Source organism: Mobula birostris, chromosome 4, assembly GCF_030028105.1.
Source record: "Mobula birostris isolate sMobBir1 chromosome 4, sMobBir1.hap1, whole genome shotgun sequence".
In the NCBI taxonomy this organism is placed as follows: Eukaryota; Metazoa; Chordata; class Chondrichthyes; order Myliobatiformes; family Myliobatidae; genus Mobula; species Mobula birostris.
In genome coordinates this window covers 53,678,326-53,696,569 of record NC_092373.1, presented here as the reverse complement: position 1 = coordinate 53,696,569, position 18,244 = coordinate 53,678,326, and the positions used below count along the sequence as shown (strand labels likewise).

Here is an 18,244-nt window from a genome sequence, read left to right as displayed (position 1 = left end):
TCCTTCTCCAGCTCTGTATCTCTTTCAACAACTTCCCATTCTTTACTTCACCCCTCCCCTCAGTTTCACCTATCACATTGTGTTTCCCCCTCTGCTCCCTCACCTTCTAATTTCAACTCATATTTTTTTTCCAGTCCTTTTGAAGGGTCTCGGCCCAAATCGTCGACTGTACTTTTTCCATAGATGCTGCCTGGCCTGCTAAGTTCCTCCAGCATTTTCTGTGTTGCTTGGATTTCTAGCATCTGTAGATTTTTTCTTGCTTGTGCCTGTATTTATTTGACCCAGTGAGTTCTTCCAGCATTCTGTCAAGATAACAAAAGTGTGTGGAGGAGCTTGAGGGGAGTGCAAGGGAGAGAGTGACTGAAACCTGGGGGAGGTTGGGAGAGAGAGGGAATATTTGGGAGCTTTGGGTGAGGGCAGAAGAGACAATGCCAGAAGAGCTTAGAGCAAGGAGTCCCAGGGAACTTGTCAGGTGAAAGAGGAAGAGAGTGGCCAGAGCAATGCAGATTCAGACAAATGCTGTGTAAATGATCATCTTCTTATGACATTAATGGCTTAATCAAAATGGTTTGATTGTACCTAATTTTGCTTAGGTAGACAGAATTGTTTCATAATGTGTTTAATTTTCCAGATGGCTACTGATGTTTTAAACATGTCACGTGCACCAATACCTCCAATACACATCGGTGCCACAGTACCTGAGTCACTTACTGTGCTTCAGCATCGAATCATTGCAGCTGAGGAGCAAACAAATGCTTTAATTCAAGACTTCGAAAGCATGGGATTTGGTATTGAAGACTGTGGGACACCCAAAACTGGTAGTTATGACGGTTGCAAGCCTGTCAGTCCTCTCCACACTAGAAAGGCTTTTGGCACTGAAGGTGATGTACTGTGGAAAAGCTATGAATTTTTGGTGAGTCGTGTTTGCAGACTGGAAAGTGTTATACAAACAATGAAGTTGAATGTATTTCGAATACAGACAGCAAAAGAACTCAACCCTGAATATTCAGGTAATGAACAATTATACTATTATGTAATTAAGTACTCTTCCTCCTTGGGATCTATAGATAGGTAAATAATGAAATAAGATTTTGAGTAAGATTCTACTGAGAAACACAATGATCAAACTTTTTTTTGAAGTGTGCAAATTGATGTTGATTTAAACAAATTATAGAATTATATAAAAATAGGAGAAGAAATAAGTCTTTAAGTCCTTCAGGCTTGCTCCACTCTGCAACATGATAGCTGATTGTCCACCACAATAACCTGTTCTAACCCTCTCTACACATCTCTTGATCCTTTTAGCTTGAAGAAGTATATATTCAGTGGTTACTTTATTAGATACACCTGTAAATGTGCTTGGTAATGCAAATATCTAATCAGCCAATCATGTGACAGCAACTCATTGCATAAAAGTTTACAGATATACTGAAAAGATATTGTTCAGACCAAACATCGGAATGGGAAAAGAAATGTGATCGAAATGACTTTGACTATAGAATGATTTTTGGTGCCAGACAGGATGGTTTGAGTATCCCAGAAACAGCTGATCTGGTGGGATTTTCACACACAATAGTGTCAAGAGTAACACGTAATGGCATGAAAAAAAAATTCAGTGAGTGGCAGTTCTATGGGAGAAAACGCCTTGTCAGAAGAGAATGGCCAGACCGGTTCAAGCTGACAAGAAGGTGACTGTAACCCAAATAACCACACGTTACAACAGTGGTGTGCAGAAGAGCATCTCAGAACACACGGCACAGTGAACCTTACAGTCCTAATGAAGGGTCTCGGCTCAAAACATCAACTGTTTACTCTTTTCCATAGATGCTGCCTGTTCTGCTGGTTTCCTCCAGCATTTTGTGTGTATTACTTTGATTTTCAGCATCTGCAGATTTTCTCTTGTTTATGACACGTTGAACCTTGGTGGATGAGCTACAGTAGCAGAAGACCAAGAACGTACACTTAGTGGCCACTTTATCAGGTACAGGTGGTATCTACAGTACTGTGCAAAAGTCTTAGGCGCACGTAAACTTGCTGTAAAGTGAAGATGCTTTCAAAAATAATGGAATGAAAAGTTTCCAAATAACAAATTTACTATAACGTGCTGAGTATAGTAAAGAAGTAAATCAAATAAATAGTGTGATCATCCTTTGAATTAAAACTACATTAATTTTCTTAGGTACACTGCCATGCAGTTTTATAAGAAAATCAGCTGGTAGGTTGTTCCAAGCATCTTGGATTACTTGACATAGTTCTTCTTCAGACTTTGGCTATCTTGCTTGCTTCTGTCTCCAGATAATTCCAGACAGCCTCGTTAATATTGAGATTAGGGCTCTGTAGAGGCTATACAATTTGTTGTTAAACTCCTTGTTCTTCTTTTTGCTGAAGATAGTACTTTATGGCCTTGGCTGTGTGTTTGGGGTCTTTGTCTTGCTGCAGAATTAGATTAGATTAGATTATGAGGACACACAGTCCTCTCTTATTGTCATTTGGTAATGCATGCATTAAGAAATGATACAATGTTTTTCCAGAATGATATCATGGAAACACATGACAAACGGACTTAAAAACTAACAAAAGCCACATAATTATAACATATAGTTGCAACAGTGCAAAGCAATACCGTAATTTGCTAAGAACAGACCACAGCACGGTAAAAGTCTCAAAGTCTCTCGAAAATCCCATCATTTTACGCAGACGGTGAACCTTCAGCGCCGCCAACTTGCCAATGCAGCATACTGGAAGCATCCAACTACAGTCCGGCTCCGAGTCCGTCCAAAAACTCTGAGCCTCCGACCAGCTCTCCGACACCAAGCACTGAGCACCACCTCTGACGAGTGCTTCGACCCCGGCCCCAGCAGCAGGCAATAGGCAAAGCCGAGAATTTGGGACCTTTGACTCCGGAGATTCTCGACCGCACAGTAGCAGCGGAAGCGAAGCAGGCATTTCAGAAGTTACTCCAGGTGTTCCTCCGTGCTTCTCACGGCTGTCTCCATCAAATCCAGATTGTGCACGGCCCCCTAGTTACACAAACAATATTCATTTGGAACGGCCGTGCGCGCTGCCATCTTCTCCTCCCTCCACAATGAAGTTGGAACCGATCAGGTGCCTTCCTGATGGTATTGTGTGGTATGAGAATCTGCTTGCACTTCTCAGCATTGAAGATTTCGTTAATTCTGATCAGATCACCAACTCCATATCACAACTATGTTATGATAGTCATGGGAGATTTTAACATACGGGTCGGTTGGGAAAATTAGGTTGGTAATGGATCTCAAGAGAGTGAGTTTGTTGAATGCCAAAGAGGTGGCTTTTTAGAGCAGTTTGTTGTTGAGCCTACTAGGGGTTCAGCTGCACTGAATTACAGTGGTATGAGGGAGGAGCTGGCCAAAGTAAATTGGAAGGAGCTGCTGGCAGGGATGTCAGCAGAGCAGCAATGGTGTGCGGTGGAGCTGTGTCGCCATCCACATCTCCAATCTGCTAATTAAATTTGCTGACAACACTACACTGATTGGCCTAATCTCAAATAATAATGAGGCGGCCTACAGACAGGAAGTCATCACCCTGACACAGTGATGTCAAGAAAACAACCTCTCCCTCAATGTCACAAAAACAAAGGAGCTGGTTGTGGACTACAGGAGGATTGGAGACAGGCTAACCCCTATAGACATCAATTGATCTGGGGTTGAGGGGGTGAAGAGCTTTAAGTTACTCGGCATACACATCACTGAGGATCTCATGTGGTCTGTACATACCAGATGTGTGGGGGAAAAAGGCACAATAGTGCCTCTTTCACCTCAGACAGTTGAAAAAGTTTGGTATGGCCCCCCAAATTCTAAGAACTTTCTATAGGGGAATGATTGAGAGCATCCTGACTGGTTACAACACTGCCTGGTATGGGATCTGTACTTCTCTCAATCGCAGGACCCTGCAGAAAATAGTGCGGATAGCCCAGCGCATCTGTAAATGTGAACTTCCCACTATTCAGGACGCTTACAAAGACAGGTGTGTAAAAGGGTCCCGAAGGATCGTTGGAGACCCAAGTCACCCCAACCACAAACTGTTTCAGCTGCTACCATCCGGGAAATGGTATTGCAGCATAAAAGCCAGGACCAACAGGCTCTGGGACAGCTTCTTCCACCAGGCCATCAGACTGCTTAATTCATGTTGACACAATTGTATTTCTATCTTATATTGATGATCCTGTTGTATATAATATTTATTATATATTGCTATAATTGCACATTTGAACAGAGACGTGACGTAAAGAATTTTACTCATGTATATGAAGGATATAAGTAATAAAGTCAGTTCAGTTCAATTCAATTTCTGGGAAAAATGAGGAAGGTGCAGGACATGTGTATTTAAAAACCTACAGAGAGAAAGTAAAAGAATTATTAGAAGGGAAAACATGAACTATGAAAGCAAGCTAGCAAATAATATCAAAGTGGATAGATTTACAAACATTTGTTCTCCAACAAATTAAATGTTAGAGAATGTTTTGGTATTTTGTTAAAGGAAGTGATTTTATAAAGTAATACAAATTATTGAATAAAAACTTGATTTCTTTGAACGTACATAGCCCAGTGCATGATTAAATAAAGATAGCAAACAGGTGTTAATGAACAATGACATAATGAGTTGAATGAACTGAACTGATTAACTGAAACAGAAACAGGTGTAGAAGGAATCAAACTAGGCCAGCGACAACCAAACTAAAAGGTGAGGGTGTGGCAGATGTGACTAAAGTTTTTATTCAATAATTTGTATTACTTTATAAAATCACTTTCTTTATCAAAATACCAAAACATTCTCTAACATTTAATTTGTTGGAGAACAAATGTTTGTAAATCTAAAATTTGCTCTTTTCTACTGACACACTAATGCTGAAAACGAAAAATAAACATCTAGAACAAAATTTATTTAAAAAATCTAGGGTGCCTACAACTTTTGCATAGTACTGTACCTCCTTGATCATGTTTAGTGTCTTGGCTCCCATTGTCACATGGTGAACAATTCCTCAAGTTCATCATCCTTTGAAGACATTTCTCCTGAATTCAGTTCCAGTTGGGTCATCTCATCTACTGAGGCTGTGGCCATTGATTCTGGACTCTCCAGTTATCAGGAGCATCCTCCCTGCATCTTGTCTGTTTAGACTTTTTGGAATTTTGTAGGCTTTTATGTGATCCCTCGTTCTTTTATTTGCTTACAATTTAGATCTAACTGACCAGTCTTTCTTCATACATCTGTATAGTTTTCCCTGGAAACAGTTTAGCAATCTTTTGATTTTGGAATTCTTCCATGCCATGAACAACTTTTCATGGGTAAGGAAGCCAAAATTGCATACAACATACAAAAAGGAAGTCTAAATAAGCTGTGTTAAATAAAAAATAGAAAGCAGGAACAATTAACCATGCTTCACCATTCAACCTGATCATGATTGACCAGCCACTTCAGTAGTGTTTTTCTACTTTCTCTCATATTCTTTTATCATTTTAACATCAAGAAATATTTCTACCTCCTTATTAAATATAGCTAATGACATATGTAGCCCCCCCGGCCACCCTCAGGGTTGCTCGGCTCGCTGTCATCTAGGGAAACAGCCTCGGCCCCGCCAAACTGGGTAATTCGTTTGTGTGGATGCTGTGTGAGGTACCCCACCCCGCCCAAATAACAGATAATACAGCAGATGCAATTAAATGATTTACAGTTTATAGATATTACTGGAACTATATAATTAAAAGAGAATAAAATATAAAAGGAAAATAAAAGGTGCCACACTTAACAAAATTCAATCTCTTCATGCACAAAAACCGTTGGAGCTCAAGGACCTTCTTCTTCACCCTGCGACCCCCTCGGACCACCTCAACTGGCCGCCTGGGACCAACAACGGTGGTCGACCAGACGCTCCACACGAGTCCGTCTCCGTCTCCTCGCCGAACGTCCCGCTCGGGGTCAGACCCCATTAGCGGATTCACAGCACCTGGTCCATCCTCTGTCTCACTCTCCTGCCTTCTGCCCCAAAACCCTGTGCATACAGTATCTTCAAATACACCAAAACCATAACAACTATCCCAGTTGGTTAATAGCACTTACTTATCACACTCTAAAGGAAAAACAAGCTGCTAGCGCAAACTTTCTCAGCGTTTAACACAACAAAGCCGCATTCCCCAGATTAACATAACAAAGACGCCATTTTAATTAGCCTCCGCAGTAACATAAAAGTCGAAACCCCCTTACACATATATGACTGCTGCGTTCTGTTTAGAGAATTCCACAGGTTCCTCTTAGTAAAGAATTTTCCTGATCTTGGTTCCCATGGCATACCATGAAGCAGTGACCTTTAGTTTCCATTTGCTCCACGTATCAGCAACAACCTCTTTGAACTGGGAAAGAGATACAGAGTCTACAAAGTGATACAGACAAGTTAATTAAATGGATGTAAGCTCTGTGGAGTGTGAGGTTTGGCTTTTTCACAGCAATGATGTATAAAACAAAATGCTTAAACGATACGAACTAGTAAATGTTGGGGCTCAGAAGCTGGTTCATCAGATGCATAAACTAATTTTATGGGTACTGTAAGAATTTGAAAAGTAACTGGTATGCTGACCTTTGTTGGAAAGGAATTGGAGTACAAAAATGGAAAAGTGTGCTGAGTTGGTGCCGAGTTTTGGTGATACTCTGTTTTATTTTATTATTCCTGGAATCACTGGAGTTAATGCAGCAAAGATACCTGTGAAGAAGATTGATTAAATATGGTCTAAACTCAGAGGCGGCAACCAAAATTCTGAGAGGGTTTGATAAGATAGAAACGAAGAGGCTAATTCTTCAAGCTAGAGATTCTATGACCACATGGCATAGTTTCAATAAAGGAACAATCATTGATAACTGAATGAGCATATCTTTACTTAGGGGGGTTGTGTGATTTTGTAATTCTCTGCTTTTAAGGACTGTGGATACTCAGCTATTGATTACGTTTAAAGCTGAGATAGGTCTATGGATATAGAGGGAACTACAGATAGAGGAATTGGTCAAAAGAGTGTTCCTCAGGTATAGAGTCAGTGACGATTTTAAATAGCAAACAGTTTTGAGAGGATTACTCCTGTTTCTATCTCTTATTATATCTTATGTAAATTTTATTTATAAGGTGTAATTAATTCATACAGCATTTAGAATCTCAGAAGTATCTTTGCTTTCTCTGATCTATTTTCCTTACACATCCTCCTGCGACCCCCGCAAGGAGAAATTACATAAATATCCAGTGTTTTCATTGCAATACTGAAGTTACTGGGTGATTTATTAATGTTTTCAAGATAATAGAAATAAGTGAAGGCATTGATAAAAGGAAACTGTTTCCGATAGCGGAGGTGTCTGGACTAGAGGTTTAAAATTTAAAGATCTATCTTTCATAAGTGAAGTTAAGAAACACTTCTCAAAGTTTTGAACTCTCTTCTGCAAGTGGTAGTTGATAACAAAATCAATTATTGACTTTAAATTTTGTTAAAGGTTTGCATTGTTAGAGATGAGGGAAAGTGTGAATGTGTTAATTCATGAATTTACTGAATGGCAAAACAAGCTGTAGTGGCTAAATGGCTTACTGCTATTCTCACTTTTCTATAGAAAATATACATTTTTCTCAATACCTAAATATTGGAAAAAAAGTGCCATCTAAGCATTTAGAATTCCAAAAGCTCTGATAGTCACTATATTCAGTTTATTGATTTGTTTTCTAACGATGTAGCTGCTAATGTCTTATTTTGAGTGGTGATGACAATTGCACAGTATTTGGTGATATTCCATCGATTCCTATGGTGCCCTATAAGGCAATTATGACAAATTTAATGAATTTCTTTGCATTTTAGGGGTGTCCTTCATCTTTCATTTAGTAATATAAATTAACAAAGCAAATGCTATTCACAAAGTTCAATCATTCATTCAGATGTTTCATAATTCAGAAAACAAGTTCTCCCATTTTGGTAATTTGTTGGAACCAATCAAAACATTATTCTGCATTATATTCCTGATGAACTACAATGGCTGTGAATCATACAGATAACAAGTCTCAGCTACTCTGTGCAAGTAAAAAATTGGCTGATGAATTTTTGTCTTACGTAACTATTAACAGGATGGCAATTTAAAAATGAACACAAAGATTCTAAATACATTACTATCTTCATTTCATCATTGTTGCAGTGGACCAGCTATCTGCAATGCAGGAAGAACATATTCAAGAAGTAAAGAAAGTAGAGAGGGAAATTATTCATTTCAGACAGCAGCTGAATGAAGTTAGTGAAGAAAAAGAAGCAGCTCAGGAAGAAATAGAAAGGCTGAGTGCTGCTCTGGAAATAGCCACAACAACTAAGGTAAGCAGCCGGTTTATATACCCTGATTATAAAGCATTGCAACTTTAGTGGGTCCTTATGAAGAATCTTTAGTTATCTATCTATCTATTTAATTAGCTATAGATTAAAAAATAATGCAATTATACATATAGGTATAGAATAAGCTTTGCTGGAATATCTCTTTGCAACAGCATTTAAAAGAAGTGTTACTTTGGCACCATAAGTCTCAAAGTGGTCTTGACCAGCAATTTATTGCCACAGTCATTTTGAGATTTTTCAGTAAAATTGGAAAGTATTGCTGTACTTTACACATTATTCAAACAAAACGTAAAGTAAAATTTCCACAGGATTGACTTCCATCACTCACACCATTTGTAGGAAAATAGCTGTGAAAAATTTGGTAACATGACACAGCTGCCATTTGCTTTTAATCCTTGCATTTTCTGCTTCTGAGCAGACATCTGTGCAGCAGCTTGGTCCACAACGCTGGCTTTGATCTATTTAGATTTCTGGTTGTAATAACTAATTCAAACCTCTGGTTTACCAACTGTCAAAATCGTTGATCAATTTAAATACATTTGAATGTCTTATAAACATCCAAACACTAGCAACAAAATACATTACTCCCTACTAATTGTTAAGTTCCAAATGTTCCCTACTCTGTTAAGAAATTTTTTCCTATCCCATTCTCTGATGGTGTGCCCCTTTTTATTTCAAAATGCATTCCAAGTTTTTGATATCTCACTCAGGGGAAACATCCTTTCAGCATTTTGTCCATTGAGACCTTTAAGAATTTGGTCAGTTTTAATGAGATTGCCTTTCATCCTTTTTAACTCAAACTATAGCCCTTGTCTACTCAGTCTCTTCTCATGGTATTCCTGCAACAATTAGAACCAATAATGATATTTTTTTCATTTATTGAGATACAGCATGGAATAGGCCATTCTGGTCTTTCAGTGTCCTGTGTAGGACCTTACAAAAGCTTTCTGGAAATCAATGCATCACATCGTCTGGTTCTCCATTACCTATTCCACTGGTTTCATCCTTAAAAGACTCCATCAGATTAAGTAAAACATGATTTTCTTTTCATGACTCCATAAAGCTTCTGCTCAATTTATTACATCCTTTATATGGTCATGACTAGACTGAACTCCTGTCTCAGCAAGGACCTGGACCCATTGCAGTTTGCCTATCGCCACAATAGGTCAACGACAGATGCAATCTCAATGGCTCTCCACACAGCTTCAGACCACCTGGACAACACAAACACCGATATCAGGATGCTGTTCATCAACTATAGCTCAGCATTTAACACCATCATTCCCACAATCCTGATTGAGAAGTTGCAGAACCTGGGCCTCTGTACCTCCCTCTGCAACTGGATCCTCGACTTCCCAACTGGAAGACCACAATCTGTGTGGATTGGTGATAACATATCCTCCTCGCTGACGATCAACACTGGCACACCTCAGGGGTATGTGCTTAGCCCACTGTTCTACTCTCTATATACACTTGATTGTGTGGCTAGGCATAGCTGAAATACCATATATAAATTTGCCGATGAAAATTTGTTGGTAGAATCTCAGGTGGTGATGAGAGGGTGTACAGGAGTGAGATATGCCAACTAGTGGAACGGTGCCGCAGCAACAACCTGGCACAACATCAGTAAGATGAAAGAGCTGATTGTGGAATCCAGGAAGGGTAAGACGACGGAACTCATACCAATCCTCATAGAGGGATCAGATGTGGAGAGAGTGAGCAAATTCAAGTTCCTGGGTGTCAAGATCTCTGAGGATCTAACCTGGTCCCAACATATCAATGCAGTTATAAAGAAGGCAATACAGTGGCTATACTTCATTCGGAGTTTGAAGAGATTTGGCATGTCAACAAATACACTCAAAAACTTCTATAGATGTACCTTCGAGAGCATTCTGACAGGCTGCATTGCTGTCTGATATGGTGGGGGGGGGGGGGGGCTACAGTACAGGACCGAAAAAAGCTGCAGAGGGTTGTAAATCTAGTTAATTCTATCTTGGGTACTAGCTTACAAAGTACCCAGGACATCTTCAGGGAGCGGTGACACAGAAAGGCAGCATCCATTATTAAGGACCTCCAACAACCAGGGCATGCCCTTTTCTCACTTTTACCATCAGGTAGGAGGTACAGAAGCCTGAAGGCACACGCTCAGCGATTCAGGAACAGCTTCTTCCCCTCTGCCATCCGATTCCTAAATGGGCATTGAATCCTTGGACACTACCTCACTTTTTTTAATATACGGTGTTTCTGTTCTTTGTATGATTTTTAATCTATTCAATGTACGTATACTGTAATTGACTTATTATTATTATTTTTTTCTTCTGTATTATGTATTGCATTGAGCTGCTGCTACTAAGTTAACAAATTTCCCATCACATGCCAACGATAATAAACCTGATTCTGATATTCTACCATTTGCCTTCCTCTGATGTTCGGAAAACATGTTGGTAGTTCCTGCTTTTTTCTCTCCCAGCTTTTTTAAACAGTAGGGTCACATTTACTATTCTCTAATCCACTGGAACAAATCAACAGCCTGTGGAATCTTGGAAGCTGATTACCAGATCATCCACTGCCTCTTTCAAAACTCTGGAGTACACATCATCAAATCCTTGAGACTTGTCAGTTTTGAAGCTCACCAACTTCTCTGGTATGACTTTCATTTAATATTTAGTTTCTTCATTCCCTTGTTCTCATGAGATTCTCTAATACATCTTGCAGCTTTTGTGTGTCTTTTTCCTTGAGACAGATGAACAGTATTTCCTCTGCCACCTTCTAATTTCTTATTATATTTTTGTCTGTACTGTCTGTAAAAAAACCTTTGTTTTCCTTTACAGGAAAAGTAGTTTTGTTTTATGTGCTTATGAATGATCTTCCAGGTCATTTTTTTGTTTCATGGCAATCTACACATTTTGAATTCCAAAAATGCTAAGTAAGTGATCTCTCTTGGCATCCTTCTGATGTCCCAAGTATTCCAACCAGTCACCATTTGAAGTCAATCAGATCAAATACCTGGCATATGTGGCAGAAGTTTCTCAATGCAAGGTCCAAGGCTCAACCACCTTCAGATTGTTTATTAATGATCTTCCTTCTATAAAAAAGTCAGAACAGGAAATGTTTTGCTAATTATCGCATCCTGTTCAATTCTCTTCACTCTTACTTAGAGAAATGGAACAGCCAATGTCTATATGCAGTGAGAGCTTAATAATAGCCTCTTCCTAGAGATGCTGCCTGGCCTGCTGCATTCACCAGCAACTTTTATGTGTGTTGCTTGAATTTCCAGCATCTGCAGAATTCCTGTCGTTTAGAGCTTAATGATATTCAGTCATGGGTTAATAGATAGCAATTAACATTTGCAATTCCAGCACTAGCAGAAATAAGTTTAATCACCTATCTTTGATAATCAACACCTTTACCAACCATCATTGAGTCCCACTTTGGGGTCACATTTGACTATAAATATGACTGGACCAATTACATAAATCTTCAGAGAGCAATCCAAGGCATTGGTGTTCTGTCTTCTGACTAATCTGATTTCTCAGGTCCTTTCTACCACTGAAAAACCACAGGTTAGCTGTGTGATCGAAAACTGTTCAATTTCTTTTGGAGTACAAGCTCATCATAATCAAGGCAAAATAGTCCACTTGATTGATGCACTATTCATGCTCCAAACATTTATTCCCTCCACTACTGGTGCATGGGGACTAAGAAAACATAAGACTGTCAGACATAAGAGGCAGAATTAGGCCATTCAGCCCATCGAACCACTTTGCCATTCCATCATGGCTGATTTATAAACCCCTCTCAACTCCATTCTCCTGCCTTTGATGCCCTGACTAATCAGGAACCTATCAACCTCCACTTTAAATATACCCAATGACTTGGCCTTCACATCCCTCTGTGGCAATGAATTCCACAGATTCACTATCCCCTGGCTAAAGAAATTCCTCCTCATTTGTACTTAAAGGGAGGTCCCTCTCTCTGAGACTGTTTCCTCTGGTGTTCGTATTCTCAATCTGGCAACCTCCTGCCACGTATAAGGACAGGGATAGCAAGTAATAATAGAAACACATTTAAATATGCTGTATTCAATGTAGGAAAATTCCAAAATTCAACCATTTTGAGGGAATACAAAGATGATTCCTCATCTGAGTGTTCTCCTATCATATAGAGTTTAAGAAAAAGATTAATAATAGAGACAGGTGATCTTATTGAAAGATATAACATCATGTGGTGACATGACAGAGTAGATATTGGGAAGTTTCCATTGTTTGAGGAATCTTGTATAAGGGGATATTGTGACAAGGTTAGAGGGCAGCCATTTAAAACTGCATTTGGTAGGAGCTTCCTCTTGCAGAATGTAATCCTCTTTCTTAGACGAATGCGGAGACTGGACAACTGCAGGTATATTGAGAGGAAATAGACATATTTTGAAATATCAGGGAGTTGAAGGTTATAGGGAACTGGCATAGAAGAGGATTTGAGGCCTGCACCAAATCAGCCATGATCATATTTAATGCTAGGACAGGTTTGGGAGATGGTGGTGGAAGTGAGGTGGGGTGGTGTTTAGTGACCTATCAGTAGACCTATTTTCCTGTGTTGTTATTAGTCTAGTCGTTCTCATGTTTAATATCAGCTCAGAAGATAGGCAAACAAAGTGAACATGCTGTTTCAGGTACATGAATTGTAAAGGTAAAAATAATTTAATATAGAAGTAAAAAGTTTTAAATGTACAAAAAATATATTAATAAAAGTGGAAGATGAGTTAGCTGAAGAAGAAGCCAAAGATAAACACAATTATTTTAATATACCTTAATGTTTTGTAGCCTTTTATAAATTTTTTTGTCTATGGTTGTAAACAAAATCTTAATGTACATTTAAAGCTCCATCAGGGCCCATTTCTCCACCCCCTGTAGACGATGTATATTTAATGATACATGGATTTGAACATACATAAACTTCTTAGAGATTCAAGCAAAGCAGGCAGAATGTTCGTTTCAGTATTTGATCATGGCATGTTTTCTTTATTCTAGACAAATGTGGCAATGGCGGCAGAAGAACTTAAAGCAACAAATACCAGAATGAGCCAAAAACTGCAAGAGGTTAGGTCACAAAACCCATCAAAGTAATGCAATCCTTGTCTGTTTCATTAATTATGATGATATAATAAAGCTATAAAGTAATAAGGATATACTTTGCAACTTAAATTAACTCTGTATTGTGTAGTAATTGGATTAAAAAAATCTGTGGAACCTGCGACCCTAAAACAAAAACAGAAACAGAAAATTCTGTAAATACTCAGCAGGTCCAAAAGGTCCTTAATCTTAATCTTACTCTGTTTCTCTCACCACAACTGCTGTTTGATTTGCTGAATTTCTCTCTGAGCATTTTGTTTTTATCACTCAATTATAATTGACATTGATAGGAACTGTACATACAGAAGGTATTTTATCTTCCCCATCCATCTTGTATTACAGTGATCTGCAATAAAATTAAGAGTCAATTTTGAACTTTCATTGAAAATGGATGCAAAGCTGGTGGTGTGAATGTAATAAGCTATTGGCTTCAGTAACACTAGCCTCAGCAATATATAGACACATAGAAAACATACAGCACAGTACAGGCCCTTTGGCCCACAAAGCTGTGCCGAACATGTCCTTACCTAAGAAATTACCTAGGGTTACCCATAGCCCTGTATCTTTCTAAGCTCCATGTAGCTATCCAGGAGTTTCTTAAAAGACCCTATCATATCCAGCTCCACCACCGTCGCCAGCAGCCCATTCCATGTACTCACCACTCTCTGCGTAAAAAAAAAAAAAAAAAAAAAAAAAAAATAACAACTTATCCCTGACATCTCCTCTGTACCTACTTCCAAGCACCTTAAAACTGTGCCCTCTCGTGCTGGCCATTTCAGCCCTGGGAAGAAGCCTCTGACTACCCACACGATCAATGCCTCTCATTATCTTAAACACCTCTATCAGGTCACCTCTCATCCTCCGTCGCTCCAAGGAGAAAAGGCCGAGTTCACTTTTTAAGACTACTACTCATGAGAAAAGAGTTCTCTGTGATTAGTCTGGTTGTTTCATGAACCCAAGGTTGAATTTCCCAGTAAAGAAAGATGGGAACACCACTGGATTGCTGTTAACTACTGTATTTTTATGGAGCCATGAGGAATATTCTAGTTAGCTGAATGTGAAGGTGTTACGTGTGTGCACTGGATGCACTACCTTGATTTGAATAATGCTACTGAATCCTGAAATTCCATTTATCCACTTGTAATTTTTTTTTGTAAGTTTCATTAATTCTAAATCTCCTTACTTGGCCAGGGCTGGCTGCAGGGACATAAACAAGTTATTTGGCCCATTAAGTCCACATCAATTACTCATTCTGATTAATCCTACATTAATCCCAGTTTCAATTCTGCCTACATTTTTAACAGCTGCTCCAGAATGCATTCACTTAAGGGCAATTTACAATTGCCAATTAACCTGCCAACTGTATGTCTTCGGATGTGAGAAGAAATCAGAGAAAACACCCCACTGGCTCCATAGAGCACAGGCAAACTCCACACTAATAGTACCCAAGCAGCAGCTCGATTAGCTGTGCCACTCTGTTGTGTTTGACGTTTCTATCAGGCCTTGTAAAGGTCTGGTAAGGGATGCAGCATTCTGGTTCCTGATATGGAAATTGTGCTTTTTTTAAGGGATTATTGAAGATGATGCTAATTGCTTCAGAACCTCTTGTATACTTTGATTACGCTAACCTTATTCTTGTGCTTTTGAATAACATTATTGTTGCCAATTTTTATTATGAAAAAAGAACTTTTAAATAAAATATTAAAATATTTCAATATTTCATCAATCTTGGAACAAGGATGACCCACTTTGCCACTGGATAATGTTACAGTTTATCTCTTGATTTTATATGAACCCTGAGATAAACAGTAATAATTTAAATTGTGTTACCTATTTGATAATATTTATATACCATTTTTCAGGTGATGCAAAATCTGGACCAGGAAATAAATCTCCGAAAGACTCTGGAAGAATCCCATGTTCATCTGTTACAACGTGTGCAGGAGCTGGATAAAGTAGTGGAAGTTGAAAGAAAGCAGGTGCAGAATTTGCTCCTTGTTTGAAGACCTGTTGATAAAATCTATTTTTGTTTTATTCAGTTTTTGGTTTTGTATTTGTATTTCATAAATTACTATGTTATTTCACCTCTGGGACTTAAAGTAACAAAGGTTACGTTGAAAATTCTATGTCAAATCTTAAGATACTTACTAAAACTGGTCACTAACAGCCCTCCACCTCTTGCTTTTTTAAAAGCCATGTAGAGCCCATTTTGTTATATTGCATTTACCACATAACTTAGCACTTGTGCTTCAATACAAGCATTCAAAATGAAATTTACAACTGTATGGTAAAGACTGGTTTGCCAATGCTGTCAAGTTGACAATGGCAATATATTTTTGTTAGTAGTTCCTTTCAGGCTGGAACTGAGATTATTCCAAATCTTAGTCTTCCCAATTTACTGTTGCATAAGGGAGGCCACAGAATTTTTTATTTTATGAGAGCTCACTCTATTTCCCTCTCTTGTGAAAGAGCAGTTGGGAGAACAAGTGCAGTTTCACGAAGATTACACACTCCTCCATGCCATTGACTGTATACAAGTCATTTTGCAGTTGCCATATGTCAATTCTGAAAATGTACTACAGTGGAAAGGCATACCACTACCTATTTGCTTAGCTGGTATCTATTCATTTATAATATTCATGGCATCCAGGCAGTACCTCTAATTGTGACTAGCAGTTTAACCACTAGGATAATAATACATGATAGATGTGGAATTCAAAATCAGTTAATAATCAAGAAATTGGAAAAAGAACAACTCATCATCATAAAGAAGACCACAAAATTCTCAATTGTTGTTAAAACCCGCATTTGATCACTATAGAAGCTAAAACCTGCCATTCTTATCCAATCAGACCAATACAATATGTAAAATTCAACAGTCCATATAGTTGACTCTTAAATCTCCTGAATGGCCTAGCAAGCCACTTATTCATACCATTATAGAGACTGCAGGTGCTGGAATCTGAGGCAAAAATAAATTACTGGAGGAACTCAGCAGCATGAGTAGCATCTGTTGGGGAAGAGGAATTTTTGAGACCCTGCATCAGGCCTGAGACTGGGGAGGGAAGGTATTTTCTAAAAGAGTGGAGAAGAATGGGAGTAAGATGGCTGGTAGGTGATAGTTGGACCAAGGAGGGATGAAGGGAAAGGGTTGAGTGGGGAGATAGAGGCTAGGTAGGCTATAGGTAGAAATAGATGGGGGAAAAAATTAAGAAAGTAGCGGATCAAGTTGTTGGTAAAGTATGCAGAGTTTGAGACTTGTGCATTTGGTGATTCTGATGTTGAGATGTATTAAAATGTATATGAACTTTAGAAAATGCACGTGAGGCCATTGTACTTATTTCTGCAACATACCCATTTGATTAGACTTTGATTCCAAACATTGACTGTGAATTCCATCTGCTCACAATCTTTATGTTCTATATTTCTCTCAGACTTTCTGGTCCCTAGTGGATACCGTGCTCCTGTTTTATTTTGCACCTTCTTAAATGAGATCACCTGTCCAGATGTGGAAAACTGAAAAGCCATTCTCTTTTGCGCTGTCATTTTTCAGTGTCTTCCTGGTCATGTGTTGCAGAACATCGATTAGTGCCTGAGCAGTTGTTAAAATCTCTGTGCCTGTTTTCAGGAGCAATCTGATTTTGCATACCCACTTTTCTCCATAGTCACCATAGCTTACATTCACAGTGCCTTCTACAGCTGCAGTGCCTTTGGAATTGCCATTCAAATTTGCTGCCTGGGCAGGAATCTGAAAGGAGGGGATCAACTGTGTATCGTAGCACTCATTTGATTTTTATTGTTTTTCTTACAAAGATTAAATAGGTTCTACAACTGACTGTTCAAGATTACTACGTAGCTAGGGAAGCCAAAGACTTTGTTCAGTTTTCTAATATGTGTGAGATATATGGTTGTTGATTTTAGTTCATCCTCACTTAGGTCAAGTTGCTGCAACAGGACAGCCTTGCACTTAGAAATGACGAGGAGCTGGCTCAGAAGAAATTGCAACAAGAAAAGCAGAAAACAAATGATTTGGAGAAAATTCAAAAGCAGCTAAAAGCAGAATCAGGTATTGAGAACTGATGTTGTATTTTTAGAGTCATAGTTCATGCCATTGTTGCGTCATGTAAATTGATTGCATGTCTGACTATATAACAGTAACTGGAATTTAAAAGTATTTTCCATAGGTTGTAACATACTTTAGAATGCCATGAACATGCAAAATGTTTAACTTCTTCAAATAGCATGTTTCTAGTTTTTTTTGAGAAAATGAACCTTAGATTAGTCCCACTACTGAGGCAAATATAGTTTTAAGATTCAAGATTCAAGATTCAAGATTCAAGATTCAAAAGATTCAAAAAACTTTATTGTCATTCTAACCATACATCAGCTCTGCAGGGCAGAATAAGACAGCGTTTCTCAGGGACAGTCCCATTCCAAACAAAATAACAAGTAAAGATGAATATTCTAGTTATAAATCTTGGATTTGTACAGAACTGGTTTTTCATATTTACTCTCTTGGTAGAAGAACTGCAGGCAGGACTTTTCACCTGCCTACACAAAGAACAAACTGATGTGAAAAATACCAATCATAATCATTTGGATGTGAGAAAACAGAAAAAAATGTTGTCAATTGTTTAAATCAGAAAGACTAAAATCAAAAAATTATATTCATATTTTTCTTATAATCAGCAAAGCACACTCAAACAACCTTTTGTTCCTTCTGAGGTAAGATGG

General features: G+C 38.5%; 1 protein-coding gene across 4 annotated transcripts in view; it reads left to right on the top strand.

Moving 5' to 3' along the window:
- The window catches only part of LOC140196334 (coiled-coil domain-containing protein 150-like), a 136,517-nt gene that overhangs the window by 2,431 nt on the left and 115,842 nt on the right, over positions 1–18,244 (top strand). For 3 of the 4 annotated variants that reach the window (XM_072255349.1, XM_072255350.1, XM_072255352.1), the window contains exons 2-6: positions 632–1,010; positions 8,194–8,363; positions 13,409–13,477; positions 15,373–15,489; positions 17,447–17,576. In XM_072255349.1, coding sequence (XP_072111450.1) covers positions 632–1,010; positions 8,194–8,363; positions 13,409–13,477; positions 15,373–15,489; positions 17,447–17,576 — 865 coding nt within the window. Of the gene's footprint in view, positions 1–631; positions 1,011–8,193; positions 8,364–13,408; positions 13,478–15,372; positions 15,490–17,446; positions 17,577–18,244 lie in introns of those variants that run through there. The other variant, XM_072255353.1, reaches the window with a different exon arrangement.